General features: G+C 48.6%; 2 protein-coding genes across 2 annotated transcripts in view; one reads left to right on the top strand and one right to left on the bottom strand.

Moving 5' to 3' along the window:
- Positions 1-23,183, top strand: part of LOC140319808 (uncharacterized) — a 481,384-nt gene that overhangs the window by 106,342 nt on the left and 351,859 nt on the right. The gene's annotated exons all lie outside the window — the stretch shown is intronic.
- ttn.2 (titin, tandem duplicate 2) overlaps positions 1-23,183 on the bottom strand; it is a 196,714-nt gene that overhangs the window by 80,519 nt on the left and 93,012 nt on the right. Inside the window, exons 104-136 of the mRNA XM_072397655.1 lie at positions 22,886-22,996; positions 22,723-22,803; positions 21,459-21,503; positions 19,411-21,009; positions 18,950-19,000; positions 18,468-18,863; positions 18,112-18,390; positions 17,674-17,943; positions 17,451-17,590; positions 14,874-15,000; positions 13,589-13,855; positions 13,210-13,476; positions 12,789-13,052; positions 12,308-12,447; positions 12,035-12,161; positions 11,586-11,852; positions 10,744-11,010; positions 10,352-10,618; positions 9,971-10,110; positions 9,740-9,866; positions 7,583-7,725; positions 5,475-5,598; positions 5,088-5,354; positions 4,402-4,499; positions 4,145-4,313; positions 3,061-3,330; positions 2,686-2,952; positions 2,254-2,532; positions 1,774-2,182; positions 1,555-1,679; positions 1,190-1,456; positions 637-906; positions 103-402 (exon numbers count right to left, since the gene is read on the bottom strand). Coding sequence (XP_072253756.1) covers positions 103-402; positions 637-906; positions 1,190-1,456; positions 1,555-1,679; positions 1,774-2,182; positions 2,254-2,532; positions 2,686-2,952; positions 3,061-3,330; positions 4,145-4,313; positions 4,402-4,499; positions 5,088-5,354; positions 5,475-5,598; positions 7,583-7,725; positions 9,740-9,866; positions 9,971-10,110; positions 10,352-10,618; positions 10,744-11,010; positions 11,586-11,852; positions 12,035-12,161; positions 12,308-12,447; positions 12,789-13,052; positions 13,210-13,476; positions 13,589-13,855; positions 14,874-15,000; positions 17,451-17,590; positions 17,674-17,943; positions 18,112-18,390; positions 18,468-18,863; positions 18,950-19,000; positions 19,411-21,009; positions 21,459-21,503; positions 22,723-22,803; positions 22,886-22,996 — 8,220 coding nt within the window. The remainder of the gene's footprint in view (positions 1-102; positions 403-636; positions 907-1,189; positions 1,457-1,554; positions 1,680-1,773; positions 2,183-2,253; positions 2,533-2,685; positions 2,953-3,060; positions 3,331-4,144; positions 4,314-4,401; positions 4,500-5,087; positions 5,355-5,474; positions 5,599-7,582; positions 7,726-9,739; positions 9,867-9,970; positions 10,111-10,351; positions 10,619-10,743; positions 11,011-11,585; positions 11,853-12,034; positions 12,162-12,307; positions 12,448-12,788; positions 13,053-13,209; positions 13,477-13,588; positions 13,856-14,873; positions 15,001-17,450; positions 17,591-17,673; positions 17,944-18,111; positions 18,391-18,467; positions 18,864-18,949; positions 19,001-19,410; positions 21,010-21,458; positions 21,504-22,722; positions 22,804-22,885; positions 22,997-23,183) is intronic.

Raw genomic sequence — 23,183 nt, 5'->3', positions numbered from 1 at the left:
ACCGCAGGGCTCTATTCTAGGTCCCCTTTTATTCGCCTCACTTTCAGAAATCTGTTGCATTAATTGATCGTGATCAGCTTCAACCTTCGGTAGAAATCTTACCGAACTTGTTCTTGGCTTGCACAGCTTTGTCGGTCTCGACGAGGGGTCCGCTGCCGACCCGGTTTCGGGCGCAGACCCTGAACAGGTAAAACGAGTCCTTCTGCAGCCCAGTCACTGTGTACTCGGGGCTCTCAGCGTGGTCAGTGGCCAGCGTCCAGGTTTTCCGCTTCATGTCGCGTCTCTCCACCACGTAGGCGATGACCTTGCTGCCACCGTCGCTCTCAGGCTCCTCCCATGCCAGGCTGACCTCACCGTCAGCGGTGTCAACCACCTGCAGGTTCTTGACAGGTCCCGGGACATCTGGAGACACATTAATGAGGTTAATGAATAAATCAGAGGATGGCTGCTGCAGCATGATGGAGCAATCCTGAAGCCCTCACCACATTTAAACTTTATCCTTAAATCTTTAAATCTATAGAAGTTTAGATTAAACACTTGACCTTGACTCTTGAGCCACGACCACCAACAGATAACAGACACTTTCCAACTGCTATTAAACCCAGTAAAATAGCTCATCTGATGATGAGAGCTCACCAATGACGTCCAGGGTGATGAAGGCTTCTCCTTCCCCGTGCTTGTTCTTGACGGTGATCCTGTAGCGGCCTTGGTCGGACTTCTTGGGGTCCTTCAGCCGGTACTCTGTGCGGTCAGCGGAGGTGTGGATGCTGTCTTTGGGCAGGCTCAGGTTGTTGTACAGCCAGTCGGCCTCAGCCTTTGGGTAGGCGCTGTACGGGACGGCCATGACGATGGGCTTCCCGGCGTCGGTGACGTAGCTCTGATCGGTGGTCTTCATCTGAGGTGAGGCTGGAGGAGGACGAAGGAGAGGAGGAACGCTGTCAGACACATAGCAACACAGGGAACATCTGCACACCCCACTCAGTCTGAGGGTCAGGCTTTTCCCTCAGTTTTGTCTATCAGGCATCATACGAAGCAGACCTGCAGACAAACCGGGGCTGCAAGCATCTTTGAAAGTTTTCTGTTGGGAAAACATTAACAATCCTGTTCTATTTTTACGAGAATCAACAACTGGAAGCCTGATTTCTTTGATTTGTTGGAGTGATGTTTTCAGGACCGTCTGGACTCTCACCTGCCAGCTCCAGCTTGGCCTTAGCATCTTTGTCTTTGACGATGACTCTGTACTCTCCCTGGTCTCTGGGTCTGATCTCACAGACCTGAAGTCTGTGCAGTTTCCCCTCGCTCATCATCTGGTACTTGTCTCCCTGGACGACTGTCATATTGTTCCTCAGCCACTTCACTTCCACTCGGTCCTTGTTGAGCTCCACCTCGAACACGATGTCGGAGCCTGGAGCTTCGAACACGTCCTGCGGCGGGCGGACGATCTCCACCGGGGTTTCTGCGGGACAAAGAGAGTGAGGAGGAGGTCACCGCGGGGAGGAACAGAACAGGAACCGGATCACAGAGGAAACACAGAGCGTGTCCGGCGGAGCTCACCCTCTACAAAGAGCCTGGCTCTGGATCTCTTCTCGTCCACACCACAGGCGTATTCACATTCATCGTCAGGTCTGCACTCTTTGATACGCAAAGTGCACATCTTTCCGTCCCTCACAAACGTGTATCTGGAAGAAAGAAGGAAGGAAACTTTGTTTTGGGAACTGAATGCTTGCTGTAACATCCTAAACCCATGAGCTGGATAAAGTCCCTGTGACCCACCTGGGTCCTTCTCTGATCTCTCGTCCGTTTCGGTACCACTTGACTTCAGCCTTCTCTTTGGTCAGCTTGCAGCTGAACTCTGCGTCCTCAAACTCGATGATGGTCTGGTCCTTGAGCTGCACGTTGAAGTCGGTCGGCGCCTCGCTGATGATCAGCTCGGCGGTGGACTTGTTGTCTCCAGCGACGGCGGTGTACTCGCCCTCGTCGGCCAGCGTGCAGTCTTTGATGGTCAGCGTGTGCTTGTCTTTGTCCACTCTGTAGACGACGCGCTTGTTGAAGGCGATCTCCTGGCCTCCCTTGACCCACTTCAGTGTGGCGTTGGGTCGGTTGACCTTACAGGAGAAGCTGATGGTCTTCTTCTCCTGAGTGTCGATGTCCTCCAGAGGCACCACGATCCGCAGACTCTCCTCTGTACAAATCAAAGTTTGTTAGGTTCCACACACTAAAACAGGCTCTAACTGCTTGCTGTGAACCACCCACCTCTGATGGTGAGGCTGCAGGAGCTCTTATCATGCTCTCCTCTGTGATTGGTCAGGTTGATGCTGTAGCTGGCTTCGTCTCCCTTCTGGGCGTCTTTGATCCTCAGGGAGAAGACGTTGTCTCTCTGGACCATGGTGTACTTGCTGCTCTCGAACAGCGTCTCTTCATTCTTCAGCCACTTGGCTTTGGCTCCATCTATGTTCACCTCACAGTTCAGGACCATTTCCTGGCCTTCTTTAACCTCCATGTCCTTCAGAGGAGTGATGATCTTCAGTTTCTCTGTGGGAAACACAGCAGGAGACGTTGATGAGCTCATTATCTAAGCATTGCTGACCACACTAAATAAAACTAAGTGAGTCCACTGAGCTACTCTCAAAGCTCTTGAACAGCAAAGATCTAATAAGTAAAGCAGATTTTTAGCACCGAGCTTACCGTGCACAGTGAGGTCAACGCTGGCTCTGGTCGCTCCGATCCTCACCACGTATCCGCCCTCGTCTTTGGGCTCGCAGTCCTTGATGACCAGCGTTCTCCTCTTGCCATCACTCACCAACTGGTATTTGTCTCCCTCCACCAGCTCCTTGTCGTCTTTCATCCATTTGACCTCGAAGGTTTCCTTGGAGACGGAGCAGGTGAACTCTGCCTTCTGGCCCTCCACCACCTCCTGGTTCTGAGGCCTGGAGATGAACTCAGCAGCCAGTTCTGCAGAGTCGGGGGGTTTGGTTAATCACAGCAGAAATACGTTTCCATAGAAACATGAACCCTGCTCAGTCGAGCCGTGAACTCTGATGTGAAAGATAAGATTCATACCGTTAATCTGGAGGTTTGCGGAGGTTTTGATGTTGGAGCTCAGCCTGCAGTTGTACTCTCCGGCGTCACTTATCTTCAGGTCCTGGATGACGAGGATCCTCCTCTTGCCGTCCACGATCTGGTCGTAGCGGCCGCCCTCCGGCAGCTCCTCGTCTCCTTTGTACCAGATCACATCAGCGCCGGGTTTGGAGACCTCGCAGATCAGCCTCACGCTGTCCGTCTCGGTGCCCTCCACGTTGGACAGGTTCTTGGTGAACCTGGTCTCCTCCTCTGCAGAGGCAGAAATATGTCAGATCACAGGTGACGGATGGCTCTGCTGAAACTGTGGGCTTCAGCATCACGCCCAAACATACTTGGAACACAAAGCGACCATGAGACAGAGGGCGAAAGGCATCAACACGAGCCTGGAACGCGTTTCCACCTCAAACTGATCTTATTTCATCACTTCTGACGTTTTTTTTAATAATGAATAATGTATTTTTCCATTTCTATTCTATCTATTTGTTTGAACTCCTCTGTCTGCTGAGAGTTCACCTGAGTTACCTGCTGACGCTGTGTGTGACATCATCAGCTGAGCTGTTGCTAAGCAACAGAAACAGCAGCCCAACCCCCTGATGGAGACCTCCGAAGGTTCCTACCTTCCTCTCTGCTGCACTTCAGCTGGTTTATATCTTATTCTTTTCTCTGTAACAGCAGCTGATCTTTAATAATAATTAATACTGCAGGGATAGAATTTAATTCCTGAGATTAATAAAATATTATTGAACCGAACTGAATTCACTGTAATTTTTATACAGAAGTGCAGAAAACAGCTGAAGGTTCATCATCATATAGAAATCCCATCTGATAAGATGGGGGGGTGCAGTCCAAGCAGGTGGTGATGAATCCTGTTCAGCTGGACTTGGACCAGTCAGTTTTTATTTCTTATTTTCTAGAAAACGAGTTAGAATATCAATATTTCTGCTTTCAGTAACATTTAAATATAGGAACAGGCTGAGCTTTCAGGAGATTGCTCCCTCTCATGAAGAAGCTTCTGTTTCCTGCAGCGGTTTTCAGGTTTGAACTTTGACCTCCGGGTTCTTACCCACGACGGTGAGCATGCCGGAGGATTTGGAGGTCTTTGCGTCACATTCGTATTCAGCCTCATCGTCAAACACAGACTTGTGGATGATGAGGATGCGTTGGCGACCTTGATCAATAATTTCGTATTTCTTCCCCTTTCGGATCTCACTTCCATCCTTAAACCAGCGGACCTGCAAGGTGAGAAGGAAGAGGAGATGTGAGAGGCTGAAGGGAGAGAAGTGCCCCCGAATGGTGGCGAGACAAAGCAGGCGAGCTCACCTTCACGTCCTCTCTGGACACTTCACATTCAAACCTGGCAGATTCCTTCTCTCTGACCTCGACATCATGGAGCGGCTTTGAGAACTCGACATGTGGAGCTGTGGAAACAGAGAAACACGTTCAAATTCCCCCACCTGCAGAGTCTGTGCTCCTCTGTGCTGACGGAGTTCCCTTCCAGGCGATCGGAACTCTATCAGGAGTCGATCAAAGCTCAACTTTGAACAAGGAACTTGTTGGGATCCTTATCTGAGTTTTTAAATAGTTTCGTAAAGCATTCTTAAACTTGTATGAATTTAATGGATTCCTCTCATTGTTGATAATGGAGCTCCTTTAGCTCCTTTAGCTCCTTTGATCTGATTTCTTCTCTGATTAAAACATTTCTGAAGAAATGGAAGATTTAAGGTTTCATTCTAACAGAGTTTAGTTGCTTTAGCAGTTTAACACTGACAGATGACGCCTTTACTTTCATTTTTCTTTCATTTTAAGCTGCTTTCGAATGGAACCAAAGAGCTCGTGATTCGGACATTAAGTCAGCTTTCAGAAGCTTTCCACTCAGACTCCAGGAGGCAGCTGTTTGAAGGCGTTTTCATGAAAAGATCCCACAGAAAGTTCCTTCATGAGCCACATGTTTTGTGGCCGTAAAAAGCCTCTGATGCCCCCCAGTGACAGTGATCTGCGGCACTCACGCTCAACGTTGAGGAAGCAGGAGGTTTTGAAGTCTTTGGCATCACAGGTGTAAGTCCTTGAGTCTTCCAGGGTGCATTCGTGGATGAGCAGCACTCTCCTGCGGCCATCCACATTAATTTCGTACTTCTTGGTCTTGCGGATCTCCTGCCCGTCCCTGAACCATTGCACCTCTGCGTTCTCCCTGGAAACTTCACACTCCAGCGTGGCGGTGGACTCCTCCTCCACGGTTTGGTCCTCCAGAGGCTTGGTGAACTCCACCGATGGCTCTGAACGCACACACAAACACACAGAACAGCAGTTTAAATGTACAGCAGTTATGAATGGGTCTGGTGCTTAAACCCTGATGATCAGTGGAGTCCGGTGGAACCAGCGCATCGGTGCCGTACCTTTGACCACGAGGATGGCCTCGGTCTGGAAGTCCTTGGCGGTGAGTTTGACTTGTCCGGCTTCGCTCAGCTTCACGCTTCTCACGGTTACACTGTGAACTTTCTCATCTGCCTTCAACACCACCTGCAGGGTGAACAGAGGGTCATTATCAGGGTTATGATCCCTGAGCGCCGCCTGTCAGGTGCACAGAGCCAGTTATTATCAGGGTTATGATCCCTGAGCGCCGCCTGTCAGGTGCACAGAGGCAGTTATTATCAGGGTTATGATCCCTGAGCGCCGCCTGTCAGGTGCACAGAGGCAGTTATTATCAGGGTTATGATCCCTGAGCGCCGCCTGTCAGGTGCACAGAGGCAGTTATTATCAGGGTTTTGATCCCTGAGCGCCGCCTGTCAGGTGAACAGAGGGTCATTATCAGGGTTATGATCCCTGAGCGCCGCCTGTCAGGTGCACAGAGGCAGCTTCTGTCTGATGAAGATGTGAGTGTCAGTCAGTGGATGCAGGTTTTCTTTTCTTTCCTAATTCTGGTTTAGAGGTTTCGTTGGTTATTTATTCCCTGAACTGGAAGGCTCGGTCTTCCCTGCACAGAGCCTGTTTCAGTCTCTCTGAACACCTGTTGGACTTGATCAGGTCAGAAAAGGTTTGGTTTTTCTTCCCAAACTGTCCTGACAGGTTCAGCTGGGACAGAAAGTTAAAGTGTTCACTGTAAAGGTGTATTTTAACAGGAAAACACTGTACCCTCGGTGCCCCCCCCTGAGCTTTACATGCAGAGGATGCAGAGTGCAGAGCTGGCAGCTCGACACACCGGGCCTGTCAGCTGAGCTCTGACAGCTGAAACCAGCAGACAGCTGCTTTCCTTCCCCGAGTTTAAAACTGCGGGACCTCCGACCCCGACGGCTGAGTTTACCTCACATCTCCCGGCTGTAAATGACACCGAGCTGTCAGGGACACAGAATTAAACCAGTGCGCTTTCTGTGTGATGTCTTGTTCTTTAGCAACAGAAACAGCTCATATTCTGATGATTTCTGCTCCATTTGGCACGAGGTGTCCATGAGTTAAAGGTAAAGATGTGACTGAACACCAGAGGTTAAAATCTGTCCTGTTTCCAATGGTAAAAGCTATTCTTCATGATCTGACTGTCTCATGACTTTTCTCTGACTGCAGGAAGAAAGATGCAAAAGAGACAATTTAAAAGATGTTTTAATGGCCTGTTATCTTTAAACTCTTAAGCTTTGAAATAAATCAGATTTCTGAGCAGTTATTATTCATCTTTGTGATCCTTTGGCTGGTTTAAAAGCTTAAACTCCAGTTTAAACTCTGTGAATGAATGAATTTAGTCACATTACAGATAATAATCATAATAACATGTCCTGTCAGTCATTTTTTTTATTTTCTGGTGGCTTGTTTGATCTATTTTTGCTTCTGCTGTGGAATAAAACATGTAAAAGACTCCATAACATTATGAAACCCACTGAGAGCAGTTTTCTTTCCTCAGCGAAGCTTCTTGAGGGAAACGGGTTTTATTCTGATTTGTTGGAGCGTGTGAAACCCGACCCACGCTGCCTACGTAACACGCAGCACAACTTACACAACCCACAGAGAGCTGCTGTCCTCGGGTCTCAGGTTTCCTTAAATAATCAAACTAATGCTGCGTTCGTTACGGCAGGACTTCATTTCAGGGCTGAACTCAACTCTCATTTCACTGTGAGAACGTCAACACAAACACGTCCTGCTTTTCAGCTAAAGCCCATAATATCTGGTGTTGCCACCTTGCTGCGCCTCGGCCTCCGGCAGCTGTTAAAAATAACCCCAGAAACGCTAGCAGGGCAGAAAAGCCTCCTGCCTGCGTTATCTGAAAAGCAGGATCGAATGCTCAGCTGGAATCCTGACCCTCCTGCAGCAGGGCCTTATATGAGCAGCATTTAGGAGGAGGGAAACACAGGCCTGCCGGTGGGCCCCCACCAGGCCTGCCGGTGGGCCCCCACCAGGCCTGCCGGTGGGCCCCCACCAGGCCTGCACTCGTGAGTGGATGTCAGTGGGCCTTGTGTTTCAGGAAGTGGGCCCCAGTGAGCCTGTGTGGTAAAGGTGACTCAGGTGTGTTGGGACTTACTCTGTCGCTGGGTTCCAGCTTCGTACCCCCCAGGAACCACTCGACAGCGATGCCTTCGTACGACAGCTCGCACTCGAAGGTGGCGGTCTCCCCAGCGGTCACGGTGACATCCTTCAGAGGCCTCGTCAAGCCGATCACCCGGGCTTTGGATTGGGGAGAAGACATAGTTAGTCCCCCCCCTGAAACAGGTCAATAGATCCAAACAATCCCAAAGAGGCAGGTCGTCAGTGGCCAGTCCTCATGGTGACGGCAGGCTACTGGAAGCCCTGAGGAAGACTGAAGCCCGCCGCCCTGCGCCTTGGCATTGGGGGCCACGCTCATTAGCATACGACCCGCTGTCAGATCAACATGGACGGCAGAAACCAGTAAGACACGGGGTCGTGGCCTTCCCCTGCCAATCACCGAGACCCTGCTCTAGAAAAGGCATGCAGATTCTAAAATAACTGAAGGTCCTGATTGGCCGACAGCCCACGTCTGCCAAAACCAGCAGGAGAGGACAGTCTGCTGCTGTCAATCACAGGCCTGCGATTTCCCTGGAAAAGGAGAATGTGGAGCAAGAATTACCCAACACCTCGTCATGGTTTAGTAACGCCACCATTTAACTGTTACAGAAGGGCTGGAAATGCAGGCTGAATGGTTCCAGGACGTCAGTTTGGATTAACGAGCAGCATCAAGTATTTACAGCAGGCTGCTTCACATGCCTGAAATATAGCCACTAAACAGGCAGCCGAGAGCTGTCAGGCTGAGGAGTTTACTGTGTTTATTAGAGCTGACACGGCAGAAAACCTCCATCTGAGCACGTGGTTCCACCCTCTGACAGGAAAGCTTTATTCTCCCACCAATAATCTACTCATCAGAAGTCAGGAAAACACACAGAAAACAGACACCAAGAGAGTCCCGAGGCTCCAGAAAAGAGTCATAAAAGCCAGTTCTGAGGCTCCAGAAAAGGGTCATAAAAGCCAGTCCTGAAGCCCCAGAAAAGAGTCATAAAAGCCAGTCCTGAAGCCCCAGAAAAGGGTCATAAGAGGCAGTCCTGAAGCCCCAGAAAAGGGTCATAAAAGCCAGTCCCGAGGCTCCAGAAAAGAGTCATAAAAGCCAGTTCTGAGGCTCCAGAAAAGAGTCATAAGAGCCAGTCCCGAGGCCCCAGAAAAGAGTCATAAGAGCCAGTCCTGAAGCCCCGGAAAAGAGTCATAAGAGTCAGTCCAGAGGCTCCAGAAAAGAGTCATAAAAGCCAGTTCTGAGGCTCCAGAAAAGAGTCATAAGAGCCAGTCCCGAGGCCCCAGAAAAGAGTCATAAAAGCCAGTCCTGAAGCCCCAGAAAAGAGTCATAAAAGCCAGTCCTGAAGCCCCAGAAAAGATGAAATGTATTTTTTTGTCACATTTAACACTTTAAAGGACAAAGCAAAAAAAAAATCTTTTTTTTAAGTTAAAAACAATTGTAGAAGAGGAAGAGTCTTATCAATGAGTGTAAATATGTGTTTCTTCATCCTAAAACATGAAAATGTCTGAAGGTCAGTCAGCTGAGGACAGATGGCGGTTTTCTGCAGCGTGCGCTCACTTTACAGAAGTAAACTCTTCTTTCAGCTCGCTGTCCAGACAAGATTCATCTAAATTACTTATGTGATAAACAGCTCTCACATTGGTGCTGTTTGGGAATGTGTTCTGGCAGCAGAAGTTATCCCGGCGGATGATTCTCTCTGAAATCCAACTTATACACAGAAACTCATTTCTCTGTTTCCCTGCCAGCAGCCTGTTTAAAGCGGTCCGGATCAGTAACTTTCTGAGAGGTTTTCTTAACATTAAGCTGCAGGTACAGACAGTTCTAAGCTAAGCTAACCGGCTGAATGATCGGACCTCAGAGAAGCTTCACGTGTCTTTGATGGTACCGAGAGACAGAACTACAGTGAAAAGACGTCCCAGAACTTCCTTTTCCATCATGACTCAGCAGCAAAACAGTAAAAGGTTTTTATTGAGACCTTAAAGGCGAACATGAAGCTCTGAGCCTTTAAAGGAGAAAAGAGGAGCTAAACCTCCTAAAGCTTCTCTCTCAGTCAACCAATCAGGCTGAAGGAGGTGCTGCCTTGCTTCTTGCATGAAACCTTCCTCAGAGTCTGGTCTGAGGCTGTTTTCACAAAGATTCTGTGACTGCTTCTGTCACCTTTGACTCTGAGATGAGCTGCAGACTTGGCGTTCGCTGCCGAGAAGTCGACACTTCCGGCCATGTCCATTCTGCAGCTGAAGAGGGTCAAGCTGTGCCGAGCTCCGTCCTCTTTGATCTCCACATCCTGACAACACATCCACAGTTCAACAGACAGACACAGAACAGGCAACAAAGCACAGAAAGAACGGAAGGAGGAAGCTGAAGGGCATCCTTGGTGTTTCCTCTTACAGCAGACGGGTGCAGCGTCTCTCCTTTCAGCTTCCAGGTGGCGTGGAGGTCGTCTTCGGAAACCTCCGTCTCAAACATGGCCGTCTCCTTCTCTGTGACCTCCACGCTGTACAGCGGGCGAACGACCTTAATGTCGCGCTCTGTGGGAGTTTTACACAGACATTAAACACGGAGCAGACGCAGAGAGAAGCTTCTGTGGACAGAAAACAGACGCCTGGCGGACGCTCTTATTCAGAGCGACTTACAGTTTGTGCAAAAGCAGAACGTCGGACCAGACAACAACAGAAACATGAACGTGTCGGGGGCATTAATGTGAGCGGGACACAGAGGGAGGGTGGGCAGCAGTGCTGGCTGCTGGTGGGCGGGGCCTGAAGGCGTTACCTTCGATGCTCAGGTCAGCTGTGGTCCTGTCGGTGCCGCAGTCGCAGCTGTACGCGCCCATGCTGCTCTGCGCCGCCTTCCTGATGAGCAGCGAGCGCTTCTTGCCGTCAGATTGAAAGAGAATGTTCTTGGATGGAAAGATTTCGTTCCCATCCTTGAACCATTTAACCTCGGCGCCGGGCTTGCTCAGCTCGCAGGACAACATCACCTCGTCCTTCTCCACGGCCGTGTAGTTCTGCAGCTTCACTGTGAAGTACAGGTCGCCCTCTGCAAGAAGACACCCGCCACAACCCGTTCAAAACCAGCAGAAAGACTCAGAACCGGGCTGTTCGGGTTCACTGAGAAACAAGAACACGGGACAAAGAGGCAGTTCTCCTGGAAGAGATACTGACCCAGAACGGTGAGCGTGGCCTCGGAGGTCTTTCCCATGGCCTCCACTCTGATCGTGGAGGTCTCATCCACCGTGACCTCCTTGAAGGCCAGCGTGTGCACCTTCCCTTCGCTGCACATGTGCACCACCTTGCTGGGGTGCAGCCGCACGTCGTTTCTGTACCACACCACCGGGACCTTTTCATGCGAGAGCTCAACGCTGAACTCTGCCGTTTCACGCTCCTTTACCGTCACGTCTTTAATCGGCTTGATAAATTCAAGGCGAATACCTAAGAAATTACATTCGTAGGGAAGTGAAAAAAAAAAGGAGCATTTGGGCAGACGTTCATTCCAAAGTGGGAATGTTTGCCTAAAGCCTCTGAAAAACCGCGGGATCAGTAAGAGAAATAAGAGCAGGAGCAGAACCTCCTGCACCTGAAGAACCTGTGAAGGCAGCAGAGCCTCAAACGCTCGCCGTGGGAAACCTAGCAGCTGTGTTTGATACATTGTGTTGCATAGTTTTTATGAGCCCCCACCTCCACATGCAGCAGGTAAATCCCTCCAGCTGCACCTGTGAGAGTCCTGACCTTCCTTCTTCAGACACAGCTGGTATCATTGAGCTTATTTAACTCCTGGCACTGATGCTGGCTCGATCTACTGTGGGAAATTTCTGCAACATTCATGTTTTCTTCTCGGAACACGAGACCAAAGCAGGAAATTCAGAGTAAGACCAAAGAACTTAAAACCATGCTGACAATGAGCTGAAGATCTGAGGCACACGCTTGGTTGTTTTTACAGATTTAGTCACTTCGAGGCTTTAGGCAAACACTCACCAACAGAAGTGAGGTGTTTTAACTCCGTTTACCTTTGATAATCAACTTTCCAGACGTCCTTTTATCTTCAGCCTCAAACATGTATTTGGCTTCATCTTCGTATTTGGCAGATTTTACAAGAAGAATGTGTCGCTTTCCTTCCACTTGGAGTTCAAACTTGTCATCGTTTGATATCTCCTGAGATCCCTTCAGCCAGCGGAAGCTTTTGGGCTCTCTAGAAATTTCCAGCTCAAACTTTGCCTCATCCTTTTCGTACACGTGCACATCAGCCAGCGGCGTAATGAAGGAGACTGGCAGCTCTGTTGGTTCAGACAGACACAGTTAACAGAGAGCTCGGATAAGACTGAGCTGGTCCAAAGAGCTCTCACGCCACAGCGGGCTGTTCTCTGTGATGTCATAGCATTTACCGCCTGGTTCAAAGGCGGTAAATGACTATCACATGTGAGATGTTTGCTGGGTTTGCAGCAGCTGAGAGGCTCACCCTTCACTTTCAGCTTAGCGGAACACTTGGCGTTGGCGGCGGAGAACACGAGCTCGCCTGTCTGAGGCACTCTGCAGTTGTACAACACCAGAGTATGTTTGGCGCCGTCCTCCACGATCTCAACATCCTGCAGGTGGCCAACAAACTTCAGCATTTCAACAAAAAACAGGAACACTCAGCTCAGAAGTGGAGGTCAGTTCACTCCCAGAACAACACGAGAGAGTCAAGGCTGGATGGAAGTGAACTGAACAGCTGAAAGACAACGGGACATACGGGGGATGGACTCAGGACTTCTCCGTTCAGTTTCCACTGGCCGTGGACGTCATCCTCACTGAGCTCCACCTCAAACCGAACCGTCTCGCCGTCAAACGCCTCAGTGCCGTACATGGGCCGAAGCACCTTGATGTGTCGCGCTGACGGTCAAGAGAGGGAAGACATTCAGAGATTTAACCGGACAGACGGAGGGAGGTGGGAGTTACACGGAGGAGGGGGTCATAAAACAGACCAGAGAGTTAGCAAAGACAGCTTCTGTGGACCCATCTGGTTCTGAAAGGAACCAAAGAGTCTGTTACAGAAACCACAAACACGGTGTTAGTGTGGAGGAACGCCACAGAACCGACCCAAACAGACCAATCAGGGCGGGTTTCCCCCACAGACACACAGCGGTTAGGACAACAAGGAGGGGTGTAAACGGGGCTGGAGGTGTGGTTAGGAGGTGGAGACCGGAGGGGTGAGGCTGCCTCTAAACCTTTACCTTCGATGAGCAGGGCTGCGGCGGTCTTGTCTGTTCCACAGTCACAAACATACTGTCCTCTGTCAGCCTCCCCCACCCTCCTGATGACGAGGGTTCTGCGTTTGCCCTCCGCCCTGACGGACACCGCCTTGGAGGCCTTGACCTCGGCCTCGTTGTGGTACCACACGACTTCTACGTCTCTGCTGAGCTCGCAGTCTAACGCCACCTCGTCCTTCTCCACTGCAGTGTAGTCCTGCAGCTTGACTGTGAAGTAGGGATCTCCCTCTGGAACGGGACACGATGGAGGACCCTTCAATGCTCATGTTTAACACACAATAAGACGTGAAAGCACACAAACACAAAGCTCCCCGACACCGAGGTCGCTGTTGGAGCTGCACAGACAGACAGAGGAAGAGGACAGAACAGGCAGGTCTGGGTTTACCTATGACCGTCAGGTTGGCCATGGAGGGAACTCCTTTGGCCTCGGCTTTAATCTGACACGTATCATCGAGGGTCACTTCCTTTATTTCTAGCACATGTTTCTTTCCGTCCACGTGAGTGACGACCGTCCTGCTCGGGTGGATTTTAACCTCGTTCTTGTACCAGGTGACGGGGATGTTCTCGTGAGAGAGCTCCAGCTCAAAGCGAGCTGCTTTGCCCTCCTTTACAGTTTGGTCCTTTAACGGTGAGATAAATTTGAGCCTGATACCTATAATCGTGCCGATAAGACATGTCTGAATGAGTTAACCTGCATGAGGAAGCAACCACAAACATGACAAATGTTCTGTGGTTCTGTCCAGGAACGCTTCTCCAGCACTTACCCTCCACCGTGAGCCTCGCCGTTGAAGTTTTGCCTAAAACTTCAATCGTATATTCGTCCTCATCCTGAAACTCACAGCCGTTTATGACCAGCATGTGCTTCTTTCCATCATCCAGGATGTCGTACTTTTGGTCTGAGGTGATGATGTCAGATCCTTTAAACCACATGACCTTAGCCACATCCTTCGTGATGCAGCATTCAAACTTAGCCTGTTTCTTTTCTGGTACTGAAACGTCCTTCAGCGGGACAACAAAGTCCATTTCGATCTCTGGTTAAAAAGCGACACAGGAACAAGATCACCAACACAACAACAACACAACAACAACAACACAACAACACAACAACAACACAACAACACAACAACAACAACACAACAACAACAACAACAACAACACAACAACAACAACACAACAACAACACAACAACAACAACAACAACACAACACAACACAACAACAACACAACAAAAACACAACAACAACAACAACAACACAACAACAACAACACAACAAAAACACAACAACAACACAACAACAACAACAAAAACACAACAACAACACAACAACAACAACACAACAACAACACAACAACAACAACAACAACACAACACAACACAACAACAACACAACAAAAACACAACAACAACAACAACAACACAACAACAACAACACAACAAAAACACAACAACAACACAACAACAACAACAAAAACAACACAAGAACAACACAACAACAACAACACAACAACAACACAACAACAACAACAACAACAACAACAACACAACAACAACAACACAGCGGCCTGCAGACAGGCTGCTTCACCAGCTGCAAACAGCTTTAGATCTCTGGAGGAAAAGGAGCTTCACTGAGTGCTGCAGGCTGTCATCAACGAGCTCCTGTTCCACAGCTGTGAGACAGTTCTGCTTCTGGTTCATTCAACACTTGGATCTTCTCTTTGGTTCCAGGAGGCACCAAACTGAGGTGCAGGAGGAACTCACAACGGGCCACAGGAACACCATCAGACAGATTAACAGACACCGAGAGGACAAACAGACACAGAAACAGACGCTTTCCACCAGTGGAAACAGCCTGTGGGGCTGTGACTGGGCTGGACTGGACACCTGGAATCATCTGGACTCATCAGCCCAAACAAAGAGTTCAGGTCTGCTCCTGCATGCTTTGAAGCTTTATTTGAGCAGCCACAGACCTTCCTCCTTTATTTTTCCAGCTACCTTCCTGGAACCGGGGAAGAGAGACTCAGACAACAGACAGCAGGAGCCCGTCTTACCTGTGACGCTCAGCACAGCCGTTGTTAAGGCGTTCAGGGCCTGGTAGGAGACTTCTCCGGCCTGATCCAACAGGCAGTTCTTCAGTGTGAGCCTCCGAACCGCACCCTCCATCTGGATGTCGCACGTCTGGTGGGAACATGACATTAAACCGATGTGAAAAAAGTAGTGATTATTGCTAATGTGGGTAAATATGCATTACAGTCCTGATCAGCCTCATTTCTTTCTGTTTCCTGGAACCTTTAAAGTGTCCTGATCAACAGTTCTGCAGCTTTCTGAAACCTTTAAAGTGTCCTGATCAACAGTTCTGCAGCTTTCTGAAACCTTTAAAGTGTCCTGATCAACAGTTCTGCAGCTTTAAACCTTTAAAGTGTCCTGATCAATAGTTCTGCAGCTTTCTGAAACCTTTAAAGTGTCCTGATCAATAGTTCTGCAGCTTTCTGTAACCTTTAAAGTGTCCTGATCAACAGTTCTGCAGCTTTCTGAAACCTTTAAAGTGTCCTGATCAATAGTTCTGCAGCTTTCTGAAACCTTTAAAGTGTCCTGATCAACAGTTCTGCAGCTTTCTGAAACCTTTAAAGTGTCCTGATCAATAGTTCTGCAGCTTTCTGAAACCTTTAAAGTGTCCTGATCAACAGTTCTGCAGCTTTCTGAAACCTTTAAAGTGTCCTGATCAATAGTTCTGCAGCTTTCTGTAACCTTTAAAGTGTCCTGATCAACAGTTCTGCAGCTTTCTGTAACCTTTAAAGTGTCCTGATCAACAGTTCTGCAGCTTTCTGAAACCTTTAAAGTGTCCTGATCAACAGTTCTGCAGCTTTCTGAAACCTTTAAAGTGTCCTGATCAACAGTTCTGCAGCTTTCTGAAACCTTTAAAGTGTCCTGATCAACAGTTCTGCAGCTTTCTGAAACCTTTAAAGTGTCCTGATCAACAGTTCTGCAGCTTTCTGTAACCTTTAAAGTGTCCTGATCAATAGTTCTGCAGCTTTCTGAAGCCTTTAAAGTGTCCTGATCAACAGTTCTGCAGCTTTCTGTAACTTTAAAGTGTCCTGATCAATAGTTCTGCAGCTTTCTGAAACCTTTAAAGTGTCCTGATCAATAGTTCTGCAGCTTTCTGAAACCTTTAAAGTGTCCTGATCAACAGTTCTGCAGCTTTCTGAAACCTTTAAAGTGTCCTGATCAACAGTTCTGCAGCTTTCTGAAACCTTTAAAGTGTCCTGATCAACAGTTCTGCAGCTTTCTGAAACCTTTAAAGTGTCCTGATCAATAGTTCTGCAGCTTTCTGAAACCTTTAAAGTGTCCTGATCAACAGTTCTGCAGCTTTCTGAAACCTTTAAAGTGTCCTGATCAACAGTTCTGCAGCTTTCTGTAACCTTTAAAGTGTCCTGATCAATAGTTCTGCAGCTTTCTGAAACCTTTAAAGTGTCCTGATCAACAGTTCTGCAGCTTTCTGAAACCTTTAAAGTGTCCTGATCAACAGTTCTGCAGCTTTCTGAAACCTTTAAAGTGTCCTGCAGCTTTCTGAAGCTCTTTCAGAGTTTTTCTTTGGACATTTTCTGCTTTTTCCCTCATCTTCAGTCCTTTTTCTTGAGCATTTTCAGAGGAATGTGTTTTTTCTTTGTTCAGCCACTTAACTCTGAGCTATGAAGCATTCAGGCAGAAAAAGGCTCCTAACTCAAGGGATGAACCAGTGTTGTGTCGACACAGAACAGACAACTTAGCAAAGAAGCCATTTTAAACTGGATCTTTAGGCACTTTGTCACAAAGACACATCATTTGTTCCCATTTCTTTAGCTGCATCTATGAAAAACAGCAAAGAAAACACAGTTTGACAGACAGAAAATAGGATTTCTGCAGCAACAAGGTGATTCCCAAAGAGCTATTAGCTGAAAACTTGGCATATCTCAGCATGGTGTGCAGTGTGTCCTTAAAACATTTGAGGAAACTGGACAAGTGGAGGACAAAAGAAGAAGTGTCAGGCCTAAAAAACTATCTACAGCAGATGAACAGGATCTGAAAGTGATGTCCTTAAGAAAGAGGAAAAAATCCAGCTGTGACCTGACAGGACCTGAGAGATGCATCTGGACCTTCAGCTGATCCATCTACTGTTGGCCCAAGCCTCATCAGAAATGGGCTCCATGGAAGGGTGGCTGTCAAGAAGCCGTTCTTAAGGAAGGGAAACAGGGAGAAAAGGCTGAGCTGTGCCAAATGACACAAGAAGTGGACTGAAAATCAGTGGCAACAGGTCTTATGGAGGGATGAATCCTCCCCAGAGCCCGGACCTCAACATTATTGAAGCAGTGTGGGATCATCTGACAGAGAACGGAACAAAAGGCAGCCCACATCCAAAGAAGAGCTTTGGGATGTCCTTCAAGAAGCCTGGAGAACTATTCCTGAAGACTCCTTAAAGAAATGACAGAAAGCTCGTCTCAGAGGGTTCAGGCTGTGTTGGAGAATAAAGGAGCTCAGACCAGAGATTCACTTTAAAGCTGCTGAGAACTGATCAGATTCTGGATTTCGATGCTTCAGTGAATTTTTATGCACTTTATGTTAAACTTTATGACAAGTCCTTTAAATCTTACCGGTGATCTGGTCAAAACCTCTCCTTTGAGTTTCCATTCCCCGGGAACATCATCCTCAGAGATTTCTGTCTCAAACACGGCATCTTGCTTCTCAACCACCTCCACACTGACCAGAGGCTTCAGGATCTCAGCCTCCCGCTCTGCAAACAAGCATCAGCGCTTAGTTATCACCCCGTTAGACCTAACTGTGGACCAAAGGATATAATCAGGTGAACTGACGAACCTCCGAGCGTCAGCTTGGCGGTGTAGATACGCCCCTCCACCTCCAGGGCGTATTCTGCCACATCGTCCGGCTGGCAGTTCTTGATGGTCAGGGTCAGCTCCTTGCCCTCCTTCTTGATCTCGACCTTGTCAGATGGCAGGATCTCATTCTCTCCTTTGAGCCACTTCCAGTTGGGCGTGTCTTTGAAGAGCTCACACTTGAACGTAGCCGTGGTCTTTGGTTTCACATGCTGGTCTTTCAGGGGTCTCACTATCCAGTCTTTGACAATTTCTGTTGGAGTGAAACAACACATCATATTTTAAACTGTTTCCTCCAGTAACTGGTGGCTGGAATCAGCAGATTCCTGCAGTTTGATCAATAAACTCCACAGCGGACACAGATCTAACTGTGACAGATGATGGTCTGTTCATGGGGGTGTACAATGCCCCCTTCTCTTACCGATCACTTTGACGGTGGTTGCAGTCTTGACGTCCTCCTGGCCGTCCACCTCGCAGCTGTAGGTGCCGGCGTCCTCCTCGGTGGAGTTCTGGATGGTCACGGCGTGCTGCATGCCGATGACATTGATCTGAACCTTGCCCTCCCGCTTCTTCAGGACTTGTCCGTTCTTCTTCCAGGTCACCTCTTTCTCCTTGTTCAGCTCACAGGTCATGTAGATGGGCTGGCCCTTCATGGACGACGTCTCCTCGTCCAGCTCTTTGATCCACTTCACAGGCAACTCTGCAACAACACAAGAAGGAATGAGCCGCTTTGCGTCGGCGAAAACTCCCCCCAACAGAGAAGAGATCATACGATACCTTCAACAATGAGCTTGGCCATGCACGATATCTCCTTGCCGGCGTTCTTGGCCACACAGGTGTATTCCCCGGTGTCAGACAGCTGGACATCAATGATGTTCAGCTTGCGATCTTTGCCATCAGAGGTGAACTTGTGTTTGGGACTCTCCCGCAGGTTGCTGCCGTCTTTCATCCAGGAGGTGATGGCGGTGGAGGGCGACACCTCGCACTCGAACACGGCCGACGATCCGATGGACTCGGCCTCCTTCAGCACGATGTCCTGAAGCTTCTTGATGAACTTCAGAGGCACGGCTTTCAGCTTGAATCCTGCAAACGGCTCCTCTGGTGGTGTGGGGCCTTTTCCGCCGGGCTTCAGCCCGCGGCCCCTTCCCTCTCCGGGGGACGGGGTCTGTTTGGCTGAAATACAGTTTAAAGATAACCAGCTCAGTCTCTGTTATCAGCACACAGGATGTGGAAGGACATTTTCCTGATGACAGACTTACGTTTCAGCCCTCTGCCTCTGCCTCTTCCTGCTTCCTCTGCCGGTTTTCCATCTGTTCAGAGAAAGCTCAGATCAGTTTCCTGCCTAACTGTGAGGTGGGGGGGCTGTGAAATGTTCCTGTGAGCAGCTTTAAGACATGAGGTGACTGAACGATGGCAGACAGAAACTGAATGAGGAACCTCACGGTGACACGTTTTACATCATGAAGAGATGAGCGTGAAATGAGAGGGAAACACGAGGATGTGGTGATAATGGCAGACACAACAGAGACGGACACAGACGTCAGGAAGCCATGAACATGACAAGACAGGCAGGAGAAAGACGCCGTAGACGGCATCGCAGGGAATATGGCGCGGTGAGGATGATTTAGATGGAGGCGTTATGGTGGGAATGGGTGGAAATGATTCGAGGCATGAAGGGGGTTCTTGGAAACGGGGGGTTCTTGGTCTGCCACCACCTCACCTCTCCGGGTCACCCCTGGAACCTCCAGAGCATCTTCCTCTCCTTCCCAATCCTCTGAGCCGTAACTCTCCCCTGGAACCAGCTCCCAGCCCCAGGCCTCTTCCTCCTCCTGCTCAGCCTCCCCCTCCTCCTCGAACACCTCCTCCTCTGGCTGTGTGTCAACCTTCATCATCTGAACGGCTCCAGGAGAGACCTCCTTCACCAGGGGAACCTTCCCTGCGTCCGGCTCCTGTGGGGACGGCTTCTTCGGTACCTTTTTGAGGGTCACGGCTTCTATGGAGTCTTTGGGAGAGATGGTTCTTGGAACCTTTCTGAGTTTCTCGATGCTCGGCCTCCTCTCAGGTGGGACTGCCTCTGCTTCTTTAAGCTTCTCCACTTTAGGAGATGGTGTCTTTTTGAGCTCTACCTTCTTGAGCTGCTCCACCGGCTTCAGAGCCACCTCTTGCTTCTCCTCTTTAGCCTTGGGTACGACTCCCTTCTTCACCTGCAGAGGTTTGGGCTCCTCGGGAGCCTCTCCGGGTTTCTTAACAGGGGCTGGGACAGACGTCTTCTCCACTGGAGCTGCTTCTGTCTCCTTCGGTTTCTCTGGCTTCACCTCCGGAGCTTCTGGGGTCTCAGGTTTCTTTGGCCTGGCCGCCTCTGGCTCCCGTGCTTTGGGTTTTTCTTCTGGACTTGTGCGGCGGCGCTGCAGGTCATCGGATGGCTTCTTTTCTTTCTCCTGAGCTGGTTTTTTCTCAGGCTCTGCAGCCTCTTTGGAAAGTTTGGAGAAAGGCTTCAGCTTCACACTCTCCAGCTCCTGCTCAGCTGTTGGGATTTTCTTCATTTTGGTGGGCACCTTGGGCTCCTCAGGCTCCTTCTCTGGGCTTTTCTTCTTATCTGGAGGCTGTGGCACCTTGGCTGGGGGCTCCTTTACCTCCAGCGGCGCCTCCTCGGGCTTCTTTGCAGGCTCTTTGGTTTCCAGCTCTCGGGGGGTCCTCTCTCCCTTCTGGAAAGGCACAGTGTCTCTGTCTGGCCTCGCCTTCTTGTCTTTCTCTGGCTCCTCTGATGGCTTCGGAGGCTTCACAAACGGTTTCAGTTTCACAACTTCTGGTTCCACCTCATCTACGGGCAGCTTTCTAACTTTTTTCGGGGCTGCAGCGGGTGGAGCAGGTTCCTCTTCCTTTGGTGCTTTTGCAGATTTCTTCAGAGAAACCTTTTCTTCTGGTTTTTCGTCTTTAGGTGCGGCCTTTTGGCGGGTCCATGCATCTTTAGGAGCTTCTCTCTGGTCCTCCTGTTCAGGCTGAATAACATCTGCTTTTTTCACCACATCTGCCTTCTCCCGAGGCTTCCTCTCCTCCGCAGGCCTGCTGGTGACGACTGACATCTCTATGGCCTCCTCTTTGTGCACCACCTCCTCAGCGTGGAAAACGGTGGTCTTGGTGACCTTCTGAGCTTTCTGCTCTGGTTCGGGTTCTTTTTGTTGAACTGATGGGATCTTCTTCAGCTTTATAATCTCCTGCTCCTCTTCCACTTCCCTCACAATTTGGGTTGCTTTTCTCAGCGTGGGAATCTCAAATGTCCCGCCTTCTTCCAAATGAATTTTACCTTTTTTGTGCAGTTCTGAGGCAGCAAAGGTGTGACATTACTGAGAGACAGGTGACGGACACACAGCAGGTACAAACATTTCCAAAGTACGAGCGAGACCGTCAGCACCAGAGAGCGCTAAGGCCCGAGCCGTCTGATTAAAGCTGCTGTAGAACTTATTTCTGAGTGCTGACGGTTTCGGTCTTTACATCGGATCTTTGGGGCAGTCTTACTGTTTCATACAAATATTCACAAAGCGCAGACTATGACCGAAAATAACACCAATGATGTCATCATAATGTTCATTCTAACGATTTCAGAGCAGACAAAGAGGCAGAAGAGCTCAGAGAAAAGCACTAAATCTAACAAAGTCTTTCATATCATTATAAAACATATCATTATTAAACCAAACTGTCATGAGGTCTGCAGTGAGCTAATGAGGGTGTGGATTTGTTGGTAAAGTGAGAGGTGATCAGAGTTCGTACCTTTCTGGACTCCTCCGGGTGCCTGGACGGGTCCCTTGGTTTCATCTAACACAGAAGTATAGTTCAGAGGTGTTAATTCAGCTGAATGACTGGCAGTGAACAACTGATTTAATGGGAAGACTGTTAGAAACTGACAGAAACTGTCAAACACTGTCAGAAACTGTCAAAGACTGTCAGAAACTGTCAAAAACTGTCAGAAAACTGTCAAAAAACTGTCAAAAAACTGTCAAACACTGTCAGAAACTGTCAAAGACTGTCAGAAACTGTCAAAAACTGTCAGAAAACTGTCAAAAAACTGTCAAAAAACTGTCAAAGACTGTCAGAAACTGTCAAAAACTGTCAGAAAACTGTCAAAAAACTGTCAGAAACTGTCCGAAACTGTCAAAGACTGTCAGAGACTGTCAGAAACTGTCAGAAACTGTCAAAGACTGTCAAAGACTGTCAGAGACTGTCAGAAACTGTCAAAGACTGTCAAAGACTGTCAGAAACTATCAGAAACTGTCAAAGACTGTCAAAGACTGTCAAAGACTGTCAGAAACTGTCAAAAACGGTCAGAAACTGTCAGAAACTGTCAAAGACTGTCAGAGACTGTCAGAAACTGTCAAAGACTGTCAGAAACTGTCAAAGACTGTCAGATACTGTCAGAAACTGTCAAAGACTGTCAGAAACTGTCAAAAACGGTCAGAAACTGTCAGAAACTGTCAAAGACTGTCAGAGACTGTCAGAAACTGTCAAAAACTGTCAGAGATTGTCAGAAACTGTCAAAAACGGTCAGAAACTGTCAGAAACTGTCAGAAACTGTCAAAGACTGTCAGAAACTGTCAGAAACTGTCAAAGACTGTCAGAAACTGTCAGAAACTGTCACAGACTGTCAAAGACTGTCAGAAACTGTCAAAAACGGTCAGAAACTGTCAGAAACTGTCAGAAACTGTCAAAGACTGTCAGAGACTGTCATAAACTGTCATAAACTGTCATAAACTGTCAAAGACTGTCAGAAACTGTAATAAACTGTCAGAAACTGTCAAACATGATAAACTTTCTGACACACGTGATGAAGTGGGTCAGAATCACCTGATTTAGCTGAACAATGTGAAGAAATAAACATGAAGAGTTGGGTTCCAGATCAAAGAGCATGCAGCGGCTGCTCCGGGTCGTACCGACCCACATTACAGACAAACCACAGTGAGGACGCACACAAACATTCTCAGGATGGGAGGTGATGAAGACAGAAAAGAGAGGAAGCCTCTCTGGAAGCTTCCTGTACCTGTCTGCGAAGGAATCACAGCTGGTTTATCTTCCACTTTGGTTGGCTCTTCAGCCTTCACATCAGGCTGTGCTTTGCTCACTTGAATCATAAAAAACATGAATAAAAGACCTGAAAAGTAGCACCAAAACGTGTTTTTTCTATGACATCACTGTCTGGATACCTGGCTTCGGCTCTTCCTGGGGAGAGATTCTCTTTTCCAGCTTAGCTTTGTCAGTGACCTCTGGCCTTTTGGCTGCTTCTGGAGCCGTTCCAGCAGCCTTTGGTTTGCTCTCTTTAAGCACACAGTAAAGAGGGAAATTCACAAAGAGCCCTCAAACACCTCTGAACACCATGAAAGAGCAGAGCTTAACGCCAGCCCCTCAGATTTGTGTTGCAGTTTTAGAATAAAGATTTAAAGGGTGGCATTCTGTCACGAATGCACTCAGCACACACGGCAACACACAAACACGTGAAGAAGA

The sequence above is a fragment of the Leuresthes tenuis genome, unplaced genomic scaffold, assembly GCF_036924035.1.
Source record: "Leuresthes tenuis unplaced genomic scaffold, fLeuTen1.0.hap1 SCAF_12, whole genome shotgun sequence".
Lineage (NCBI taxonomy): Eukaryota > Metazoa > Chordata > Actinopteri > Atheriniformes > Atherinopsidae > Leuresthes > Leuresthes tenuis.
The sequence above is the reverse complement of the archived record's forward strand: the minus strand, read 5'-3'. Positions and strand labels throughout refer to the sequence as shown.